At 47.5% G+C, this 11,632-nt stretch overlaps 1 protein-coding gene across 1 annotated transcript; it reads right to left on the bottom strand.

The window, feature by feature from the left end:
- Positions 1-1,726: 1,726 nt before the first annotated feature.
- Positions 1,727-4,973, bottom strand: LOC125529881 (Protein kinase superfamily protein). The gene is made up of 7 exons (XM_048694304.2): positions 4,635-4,973; positions 4,292-4,525; positions 3,533-3,868; positions 2,773-3,328; positions 2,500-2,686; positions 2,033-2,399; positions 1,727-1,950 (listed from the first exon to the last, which is right to left on the bottom strand). The coding sequence occupies exons 1-7, from the start codon at positions 4,935-4,937 to the stop codon at positions 1,822-1,824; spliced, it is 2,112 nt and encodes a 703-aa protein (XP_048550261.2). The 5' UTR covers positions 4,938-4,973; the 3' UTR covers positions 1,727-1,821.
- Between the last annotated feature and the right edge of the window lie 6,659 nt (positions 4,974-11,632).

Below are 11,632 nucleotides of genomic sequence, written 5' to 3' on the forward strand. Positions count from 1 at the left end.
GTCCTCATCGCCGGTCCCCATCCTTACCGACCGTCCTCGTCGTCGGTCCTCACCTTCGCCGTCCGTCCTCGTCGCCGCCTTGACCCATGAAACAGCCGCACCTGCGGTTGTGCGGTTGCGGCTCTCAGCACCGATGGGTGTAGCTCAGGTTGTAGCTCCGTCGTCGCCCCTCGCCGTAGCCCTGCCTCCATGGCCATGCCCAACCATCACTTTCTCCTTCGTCATCCATGTGCAAATATATTTTGCTTCACCCATTGTTCATTTTTGCTACGACCGGTGATGGGAATTGCTACAACCATTCATGTCGACAGTCACGGCGGCGACAACGGTTTGCTTCAACCTTCATCGGGTTTTTGCCGGGAGTAGCAACACGTGGCACCGGTTGTAGCTTTTCCCACTGTCGGTTGCAGCAAAAAATCGCATGCAGCTCCTACCGGTGAAGGTCGCAGCTCCGGCGAAGGAGTGCCACCATTGCATCAACGGTGAGGTACCGGTTCTAGCTTTTTGTCGCCGGGTTAAAGCTTTTCAAAAGTAGGGTTGAAGCTTTTCATGTCAACGATTGCAATTTTTTTGTTGTGTACTCACGGGTTGAAGCTGCCTACAAAGCCAGTTGAAGTTTTTTATAAAACCGGTTGAAGCTTTCCAAAATGATGGTTGTAGATTTTTTTTTCATAGCGGTGGGTTGAAACTTCTCTACTCCACCGTTTGAAGCCTTTTCAAATACGGGTTGAAGCTTTCACATGAACTATTGAAGCTTTTTTCGGTTGTATGGGGGTCCGTCGAAGCTTTTTCAAACTATAGTTGAAGCTTTCATATGAACGATTGTAGCTTTTTTTCAGTGCATGGTGTCTTGTTGAAGCTTTATATACCGCTGGTTGAATCTTTCGAATCGAACGGTCGTAGCTTTTTTGGTCGTCGGTTGCAACATCGGTGGAGGAGCAAAAATGCTTTCAATTTCGTTTGGAAGAAGATGGTTGCAGCAACAGGGAGAGGAGGTCGCGCCGCCGTGCTAGTAGCATCTCCGGTGGACAGTTCCAGCAGCTCTCGGATGGCTTATCCATGGCGGCTTCCAACTCCGGCTCGCCGAGGCGGAAGGAACCTGCAGCCGCGGGCAGTGGAAAGAAGTGGGCATGGCACTGATGTTGAAGGTATGGACCTGCGCGGGATTGGGGCTAGCTGGCGGTGAGATCTGAAGGAGGAAGAGGAAGGGCATGGCCACCCCCATGCGTGGACGCAGCTGAGAGAGAATTTAGGAGGAAGGGGATCGAGAGGAAGAAGATAAGGCAGGGGCAGGTGAGTCGCGCGAGGCGTACGATAGCCTCAATCGCGTGGGACCGGCCGAAAGTTTCGGCCGCCGACCCATAGAAACGTTTCCCTATCAAAATCGCTAGTTGAACTCCACTAGGTACTACCTCAGCGATGCTACATCTACGTAAAACACAAACGTGAATTAACGTAAACAGCAACGCGGTGAGCTGGGATTGGAGAGAGGAGGGAAGGGGCCCACCCCCGGTTAAAATCAGGGGGGGAGAGAATTTTGTTTAGGCAAGTTACGTAAGGTTTCGTAAGTGTTTACGTAGATGTAGCATTATTGGGTACTACCTATACGTTACTTTCTTAAACGTACACGATATCAAGCAGTAAAAGGAAAAGACATACTAATGCGTTGCATCTGAACATCACATTAAAATAGAACAGACGCTGACGTTAGGGGATGTTTATCTACTGATTACGAATTATAGTTGCTTTTCTTTTTTCCTTTTGGTGCAGAAAGTATCGTGTCAATTTACATGGTTTAGTGTGAGCCTATCTACAAAGATTCTAAGAAGATCCAGGAACAGGTGCAGGTGGGATCCTGAGCAGCTGCTGCAGCAAGCGGGCTGCAAGGCGCTGCGAGACACCTCCAGCAATACGAGAACCAAACACACGGGCTTCACGCTCTTGTAGCACCTGAGATGTAAAAAATGCTATGAGTTGCAGAGTTGTCAATAGCTGTTGAAATACATATAAAAGGAATGAAGCAGCAGTGTACCTGTACAATTGGCTGCAAAAGACTTGGATCAAAGGTATCAGAGGATCTCAAAAGACCCCATATTCTGAGAACAGTGTCTCGTAGCTCCAACATTTGTTCCCGCTCAACATCACTTATCTTAAATGGTCCAGCTGGATTGCCATTGGATATTAATGGCTTCAAAAATTCTGGAGCTGCGTTGTATGAATCAATCAGTGTTCCGAAGGTGATGGCTTCTGTGACACGAACCGCTTCTTTCACAACTAGCACTCTTAAATTCTCTCCATCTGGACCAAGTAGAAGTTTCAAAACCGGTTGTAGAGCATCCTTCGCTACAAACTCTCTATCCTGGCGTCCTTGAACAAGAAGATTTTCAAGCCTATTCCACCTGCAGCAAAGCAAAAGGTGATTCTCAAGACTATCGTAAGAGGATGGTTGTTGGTACAAGCAATATATAATATGCAGAAGCTAGCAGAATAAGTACTTGCCTGAATTTTTCATCCTTGAATAGCAGCTCAATCAGAGCATCTCTGAGATATGGATTGGGATCTGTGAGTAATCTTTTAGCAAAGTAAGGATATGAGGCAGCAAGCACCTTAAAATTAGGATCAGCATAGAGCGCCAGACCTTCCAGCACAGTGAGTGATCGCAGTATCAACGCATAGTAGGCCGGTACTAGATTTGAATAGGCAAGAATTATATCACTGTCTCAGCAAAATTGAGATGTAACCTCATAATACTTAAAACAAAGTAAGACTTACCATTGAATGGGTACTGATAAAGAACAGCGCCTAATCCATCAACTATGGTTTTAAAGTTTAGCTCACTCACTGTTGAATCCAAAGCATCATCAAAAAAATTCTTGAGGGCAGGTACGATTGGGGATACATCCACTTCAGGTTTCAGAAAATCAAGTGCATAATAATCACGAGCCATCGCTTCATAATCCCGATTGACCATGTGAACGACATGCCCTATGATGGCTACCCTTGCATCCTCTGGGGTTTCACTCATCATGCCAAAATCAAGAAAAGCAAGCTTCCCTTCAGGTGTTGCCAAAATATTACCAGGATGCGGGTCAGCATGAAAGTAACCATACTCTAGTAGCTGCCTTAGGCTACACTGTATACCAATGTTTACCAAGTCCAGGACCTTCAAGCCTTGGCCTTCAATGGCAGCTTGTTGATTAAGCTTTACACCCTCAATCCATTCCATTGTCAGTACCTTTGCACTTGTGTAATCCCAAAATATATCAGGGACCAATATGTCTTGCTTGTCAGCATATAATTTTTTAAACCTTCGTGCGTTTTGGCCTTCCTGCATTCATTATTTTTTAACACGATTAGTAACGAATAAAAACATACAATCAGGACACATGATAGCATTTGATTCTGCTGACTCAGCAATCTATGTTGTATGTATTCCTCTTGATTCTATTTTACTCATTTTTTTAGCATTTACAGGTACAGTTGATATGTAGGCTATACTTGTATTAATAGAATATACGCAAAGACAAAGTACCTGGACATAATTAAGCTCTTGGAAAACTCTTCGAGCAAATTCATCTATCAGAGCAACTGCATCAGTAGTTATAATGTCAACATACTTATTTATTAGAAAACCAAGTCCCCTCAGTAGGTAAAAATCACGGCCTATGGTATCCTCGATGCCAGGTCTTTGCACCTTGACAGCTACCAACTGCTCAGAGTATTTCAACCGTGCCTTGTAAACTTGACCTAAACTTGCTGCAGCTATCGGTGAAGGTGACATTGCTGAGTACACTGAATCAAGAGGAAAGCCAAGCTCCCTCTCGATACAGGCAAATGCCTCTTCATCTGGAAATGTGGGGAGCGAATCCTGCAAGACAGCTTCGTGTCAACCATTTGGGAAAACATTATAGCAGTGATAGAAGTAATGCCCCAAGGTTATCAGGAAATATCCCCAAATGGTGAAGTCTAGGTGGTACCGGTGACTTCCATATTCGAATCAATAACCATTTTGGAAATCATCTAGCCACTTCAAAACAATAAGAACCGTGTGATGGAAGGAAAACCTGGTGAATGGTTATCGGATTGGACTGAGTAACTAATTATTCACCACATAAGTAATTAACAGGATAGTAGTGGTCCATTCTTGTTCCTTAAAATAACATGTCTATCTTAAAAGAACTTAAACAGGGATTAACCATATCTGACCGCAAGAAAGCAAGAATTGTTCAGTACTTTCCCAACAATAATTTCGTATCATGAGCACTGAAAACCGGCAAGAAAGAAGGTCCACCTGCAGCTCGGAGAGCTCCTCGAGATACTCAGTCGGGCAGAGGTCAGGCCGCGTGGACAAACCCTGCCCAATCTTGACGAACGTCGGGCCAAGCCTTGTCAGTACAGTTCGCAGCTCGACCGCCCTGGCACGCCTCTTCGCTGACGAGGACGACTCCCCCCTCTGCTGGTCGAGCAGCAGCTTTAGCCCGAATGCCCCCAGCTTCGAGAGCACCTCCGCCGCTCTCATCGCCACCTAATTACACAGCAGGCAATGCACACCACATATGTCAGATTCTGAGAGCCTCGGCTGCTGCCCTTACATCGAGGTTAAAGTATGCTTGGAGATTGGGTCCAGGATTTGCCTGGAAAGGTTGGGAGCCGTAGCGGGAGGCGAGTAGCTCGGGGGTGTAGACGGTGGCGGCAGCGGCTCGGGTCATGGCGCGGGACTCGGCCTGCAGGTCCTCTGCGCGGTCGCGGGCGAGGGATGGTACTACGGGAGGCGAGGCGCGCGGGGAAGGGCGGGGAGAGAGCTGGATGGAGAGGTCGGGGGACGGGAGCGCCGCAGTGGATGCAGCGCGGAGGAGGGACGGGCGGCGGCGGAGGCGGCGCGGGTACGACGGAAGAGAGAAGGACACGGCGGCCGTCGCTGACGTGGATGCCGCCATGACCGGCGGCGGGTGTGTGTGTGTGTGGTGGGGGGGGGGGGGGGGGGGGGGGAGGCTGCTTTATTATTTTATTACAGTGGACCACCTCGCTTGGCTTCTTTACGGAGGAGGTTTGATTTGCGCCACAGACAGCGCGTAGCGTCCACGGCACTTGCACCGTACACGTCCGAAAGAGTAAGGTCTAACTTCACCGCGCGATCTTAAACGGATGTCTGTTTTATCTGAATTCTGTCCGTTTGGATAGGGATTTGGGGTCGTGTCCGGGCGTGTCCTGGGATGCGATGGCCGTGCGCCCAGCGCGCGAACATATCCCGGCCGCATCCTGTCCGCGTGCATTTTTCTTTGCAAGTCCTTAACTTTTTTTTATCATTCATTTTTGATACATGACAATACATCATCATATTTTGACTAGTAAAGCAAGACTAAAGAAAATAAGAACAACAAGAATACATTTTAGAAGATAGCCAACTTCCATAACTGCCCCCTTGAGTTGGGTAGGGTCTTCTCGATGCACTCATTGTTGATCTGTGGAGGAGGCTCGATCTGGCATCCTCCTTTCTTTTTCAAGCCAGAAGTAGATGTTGTTTACTCAGACCTAGTGTCGTGTCTAGCCTCTAATCTAGCAACAAGTGCACGAACAAAATTTCGCTTTATCAATATATCGATGTACTCTTCTTCCCAATACCAAAATTTGCATCCATTCTACACAACAAAATTTGAAGTTAGCACAACTAGTCAAATCTAGAGCACAAACCGAAGCTAAAAAAGCGCATACCCCATCGTTTAAGCACTTGATGAACACCCATCCGGGATGTTCCGGCGTTGTAGACACGCGGCGCATGACCATCCTTGGGCAGTGGTCGCACTTAATGAGTGGCAAAGGTGCACCAGCGAGCTTTTAGGCAAGCACCGAGCCCGGCCGACCGCCATTCGTGTATCTGTCGGCGGACCACCGACGGTGCAGATCCGAGCGACTAGAGGAGGAGCCACTGCCTGCATGTGGCCTTGCGGCCCTGCCAGGGCCTTCCGGCGAGGTGCCCGGCCAGTCCATGGCGCGGCCCGGTCTCCGATAGCTGGCCGAGCTCAAGACCAACCGGATCCGCCCCAAATCCGGCCGGTGGGTGCGCAAACCAGGTGGCCGTGGTTGGGTAGCTCGGCGGCGCCGAGGGGAAGGGGCTGGGTGAGCTTGCGTCCGAACTGCAGGGCTGCAATGGCAGCGGCGGCGGCGGCAGCGAGGGAAAGAGTGGGGAAGAGTGGAGGGGGTGCGGCCGGAGAGAGGGGGCGGATAGAAAAAGGCCCGCCCTGTGCCACCGACGGGCGGGTCAGGGAAGGACACGCGCAGATGACCCGCGCGTCCGCGTTGTGTCTGTTTCACCCCAAAAGCGGCGCAAACTTGGGACGCGGATGGGTCGAAAGCGGACACAAAATGGACAAAAGTCGGTTTGCTCCCGCGCGCTGGGCCGCCTCGTTTGTTTGTTTTTCCCCAAACGGATGGGGCCGAACAGGATAGGGTCGCGCGGTAGAGTTGGCCTAATATATAATACTGGTAGAACGTTCGTGCATTGTGGTTTCTTTTTTTACCGTTAAAACGGTTTTTTTTCTTTCTTCTTTCCTACTTTAAATTAAAAATATTTTTGAATTTAAAATTATATAGTAGAACTTATACAAGGTAGGCTATAAAAATATCATCTTCTGTTTAAAACCATAGAACCAGAGATCTTTAATAAGTACATGAGACTAAAGTGACTATGCTTCGCTACGGATTCAAGTAAGACATGAAAGTAAACTATAATAATTTGCTCATACACATTATGTGTAATTTAGACATAGATCAGTTCAAGTCCAAAAAAATAGTGATAAACAACAATGTTGTCATAATTCTAATCACAACATATGTTTGAAATATATTTTTGGTTATACAAAAATAAACAAATATAACATGCTTCTTTATAAAAAATTAGAACTATTGCTTCCAAGGATGACTCCCTAGGTACGAGAATCAATCTAAAGCTGCCTTTGAGTAAACCATGATGACATGGGGCTTTCAACCGAGAACCAGAATTTGGTTGACTACCCATAAAAAGCTAAATCTAATCTACAAATAATTATAAAGAGACGTTAGTAAGTAAAACTAAGTCATGACTAAAATATTGAAAGAGAGAAATGATTGTTTTTATTCTAAAGATGAATACCCCAGTATAATAAATAATAGCATTGTGCAAGCATCGACAGCAATACAAATAACAGTAGCCTCTCAATCCCTTGCTATCTCTCTACAACTCTTTACTACTCTCTTTCATTACTCTCCCAAGACCACACGCGACAACGAAAACACTCTCAATATCTCTTCTTCCTCCCAAAATCAGCAGCTAATCTTTCTTCTTCCTCTCAAATCGAACATCAATAGCCCACGCACCACCAACCACCACACCAGTCACTCGATCGTGCATCTCCTCATCCAGACGCACTGCACGCATGCACCACTGCCCCGCCTCTCTCTCCATCGCCTCACCCCCCTCCCCCCACTGCGATCAAGGCATACATAAAGAGTATGCTGGCCTTTATTAACTTTATTAATTGTCACATGGTTCATCAAGGAAATTAGCTAAACTAACATTCATCAACAAGAACACACCACGTATGGCATAAGCTGATGTGTTAGCTTCCTGGGGTAAAGCTGGAAGGTCTTCACAACCTGGATAAGTAAAGTTTGAAAGGTTATAACCTCGACTAATAGAATAAAATGAATTTTAATGCACACACATGTGGATACATCTCTATTATTTTCAGCTCTTATTTTTAGAATCAGTGTTGGGGAACGTAGTAATTTCAAAAAAATTCCTACACACATGCAAGATGATGGTGATGCATAGCAATGAGAGGGGAGAGTGTCGTCCACGTACCCTCGTAGACCGTGAGCGGAAGCGTTATGACAACGCGGTTGATATAGTCGTACGTGTAACGCTCCGAGACCGATGTGCCAGGTGTCCTCCACTTATTCGCCGTCGTTGCCTTGTCATTGCTTGCGTGTCATGCATCTCATATCATGTCATAATGGGCATTGCATTTGCATATGTGTTCGTCTCATGCATCCGAACATTTTTCCCATTGTCCGTTTTGCATTCCGGCGCTCCTATCTCCTCCGGTGGTCCTTTCTACCTTTCTTTCGTGTGTGGGGGTTAAACATTTTCGGATTGGACTGAGACTTGTCATGCGGCCTTGGTTTACTACCGGTAGACCACCTGTCAAGTTTCGTACCATTTGGACTTCGTTTGATGCTCCAACGGTTAACCGAGGGACCGAGAAGGCCTCGTGTGTGTTGCAGCCCAACACCCCTCCATTTTGGCCCAGAACCCACTTAAACTCCTTCCATCCTCTCGGTCGTTCGATCACGATCACGTGGCCGAAAACCACACCTCATTTGGACTCTCCTAGCTCCCTCTATCTATAAATAGGTGCACTCCTCTGAATTTTCGGGTCCAAACCCTAGCCTCTTCTTCCCCGCGCCACCGGACACGTCCAGATCAGACCGGACGCGTCCGCCCCGCCGCCTCAGCCACTCCCGCGCCGCCACGTCACCGCCGCCGACCAGCGCGCCGCCGAGGCCCGACGGGCCCAGATCCAGCCCTCCCGGCCCGTTCCTCCGCCGCCCGCGCCCGACTCCTTCTTCCCCCGAGCGCCGCCCGCGCCCGAAGCAGCGCCGCCGTGGTCCTCGCCGCCGAATCGCCGGCCCCGCCACGCCTCTCGCCGCTGGCTCGCCGGCCCGCCGCGCCTCTCGCCGCCCGGCGACGCCGTCAGCATCGCCGGCCACCGCGGCGCCATCGTCGCCTCGCCGCCTCCGTGGCCGGAGCCGTCGCCGGGTACGCCGCCGTCCGGCCAACTCCCTCTTCCTCCGGCGACCTCGGCCTCTTCTCCGATGAACAGGCCCGGCCCCACCTCGATCTGCGTGCACCCGGGTCGAAACCCTAGATCTGTTCTTGGAGTGGTAATTTCTACTAAGTCCCCGAGTTTTCCATGTTTCAAATGCTCATGTTCATCGCATCGTAATTTTGCATCCGTAGATCCGTTTTGGGCGTGTAGCATATCAAAATGTTCGTCTCAGAGAGTACATCATTTCATCTCATTGCATCATTTTCATTTGAGCTCATCTTGATGCCTGAAATGCTGTTGGAAGAATGCTATTTGAGATAATTGTCAGATCTGCTGCTCCAATTAGATATTTGTCATTTTTGCCATGATTATTGTGTGCATGCTATGCCCCTGAGCTCTACATGTGTTTTTTTATATGTTTTTTCATCTTTCTAGAGGTGCCATCCATGTATTTTTGTGATGTGTGTGGTGACATGCACAAGCTTGCAAAGTCGTGCATTCGTTAATGCTGATTTCAGGGACTTAGCAATTCCACTAAGTTCTTGATCTGTTTTTATCAATATGCCATATGTCCATGTTGTTTTCTAGTCATCCGTGCCTCTTTTGAGGATGATCAGTGAGAATTATTTGTTAATATTGTGGTGCTCTATCCATCCATGTATTTGTTTGAATTTATGGAGCACCCTAGCTTGAGTCAATCGAGCTCTACTTTTGCTATTTCGTGAACCCTGGCAGATTGTCTACTTGTTAGCGATTTTGCCAAGGATGTTGTAGTTGATCCGTGCATGCTATGTTGTTGTTCTTGCCATACCTAGTTTATATAATATGTATTCTTGATGGGTGTATGCTTAGATTGTCATGCCTTTCTCTGTAGCGAGTGCATCGAGCTCGTAAACATGCCTATTTGTTAACAGATTTGCATGCTCCAGTTTTTCACTAAGTCTGTGATCTGATTATGTTTTTGCCATGTTCACATGCTTGCAATTGTATTTTTTGATCCCTTTTGGCTCAAGATCACTAAGGGACTTTTGTTAATCTCTTTGAGTAGCTTCATGCCATGCCTTGCTTTGCCATGTTAAGTTCCTGTAGCATCTACTTCTCATGCTTCAAAGTGTGCTACCTGATCTGAAATTCCAGACTTGTGTTAATTTCACTAAGTCTGAAACATGTTTATCGTTTGCGTTTTTGCCATGCTTGTTTGAACCTGTTAATGGATGAATTGGCCGTAGCTCAGTGTTCATCTTTTGTTAAGCATCATGAGTGGATCCCTGACATGTATTTTGTTGTCATGTTTGAGTGCTGTAGCATGTTTATCTTGATGCATTTAGATGGCTACTTGCTGTTTATCGCAGATCGGTGCCATATTTGAATTGCCTGCCATTTCCAAACCGTGCATCCGATTCCGGTGTTCTTTATATCGATTTCAACCGAAATCACCTCAGCTTTCCAGTGGCACTCTTGGAATTCCAAGTTGAGGCCAGGTTCAATCATTCCTTGTCAAATCATGCATATGCATCACATACCGCATCCCGCATATCATACCATGTTCATGTGTTGGTTGTTTACTATGTTGTGTGCTTTATTTTCCGGTGTTTGCTTCTTTGGGTTGGTTCTGTTAATATCGCGTTTGTGAGGATCCGTTCGTCTAAATCCGTTTGTCTTCTTCATGGACTCGTTCTTCTTCCTTGCGGGATCTCAGGCAAGATGACCATACCCTCGAAATCACTTCTATCTTTGCTTGCTAGTTGCTCGCTCTTTTGCTATGCCTATGCTGCGATACCTACCACTTGCTTATCATGCCTCCCATATTGTTGAACCAAGCCTCTAACCCACCTTGTCCTAGCAAACCGTTGTTTGGCTATGTCACCGCTTTGCTCAGCCCCTCTTATAGCGTTGTTAGCTGCAGGTGAAGATTGAAGTTTGTTCCTTGTTGGAACATGGAGATGTTGTTCCTTGTTGGAACATGTTTACTTGTTGGGATATCACAATATATCTTATTTAATTAATGGATCTATATACTTGGTAAAGGGCGGAAGGCTCGGCCTTATGCCTGGTGTTTTGTTCCACTCTTGCCGCCCTAGTTTCCGTCATATCGGTGTTATGTTCCCGGATTTTGCGTTCCTTACGCGGTTGGGTAATAATGGGAACCCCTTGACAGTTCGCCTTGAGTAAAACTCCTCCAGCAATGCCCAACATTGGTTTTACCATTTGCCACCTAGCCTTTTCTTTCCCTTGGGTTCTGCACACTCAAGGGTCATCATTATTTTAACCCCCCCGGGCCAGTGCTCCTCTGAGTGTTGGTCCAACCTGTCAGCTGCCGGTGGCCACCAGGGGCAACTCTGGGCTGGCCTACCCGTACCTAAGACAATCTGAGTGTGCCCTGAGAAAGAGATATGTGCAGATCCTATCGGGATTTGTTGGCACATTCGGGCGGTGTTGCTGGTTTTGTTTTACCATTGTCGAAATGTCTTGTAACCGGGATTCCGAGTCTGATCAGGTCTTCCCGCTAGAAGGAATATCCTTCGTTGACCGTGAGAGCTTGTCATGGGCTAAGTTGGGACCCCCTGCAGGGATTTGAACTTTCGAAAGCCGTGCCTGCGGTTATGGGCAGATGGGAATTTGTTAATGTTCGGTTGTAGATTACTTGAACCTTAACTTAATTAAAATGAATCCACTGTGTGAGTTACCGTGATGGTCTCTTCTCGGCGGAGTCCGGGAAGTGAACACGGTGTTGGAGTAATGCTTGCCGTAGGTTGCTCTCTAGTTACTCGTTCGCGCTTTGCTTTTCTCTTCTCGCCCTCTTTTGCGAACAGGTTAGCCACCAT

This window comes from Triticum urartu, chromosome 1A (assembly GCF_056163025.1).
Source record: "Triticum urartu cultivar PI428250 chromosome 1A, HENAU_Tu73, whole genome shotgun sequence".
Taxonomy (NCBI): domain Eukaryota; kingdom Viridiplantae; phylum Streptophyta; class Magnoliopsida; order Poales; family Poaceae; genus Triticum; species Triticum urartu.

What these genes read in the sequence shown, in the direction of transcription:
- LOC125529881 (XM_048694304.2), bottom strand. Translation starts at nt 4,937, where the DNA reads ATGGCGGCATCCACGTCAGCGACGGCCGCCGTGTCCTTCTCTCTTCCG. An exon ending in ACGGCTCCCAACCTTTCCAG is followed by an intron (nt 4,526 to 4,634) that starts GCAAATCCTGGA and finishes CTGTGTAATTAG; the next exon opens with GTGGCGATGAGAGCGGCGGA. An exon ending in TTTTGCAGCCAATTGTACAG is followed by an intron (nt 1,951 to 2,032) that starts GTACACTGCTGC and finishes TTTACATCTCAG; the next exon opens with GTGCTACAAGAGCGTGAAGC.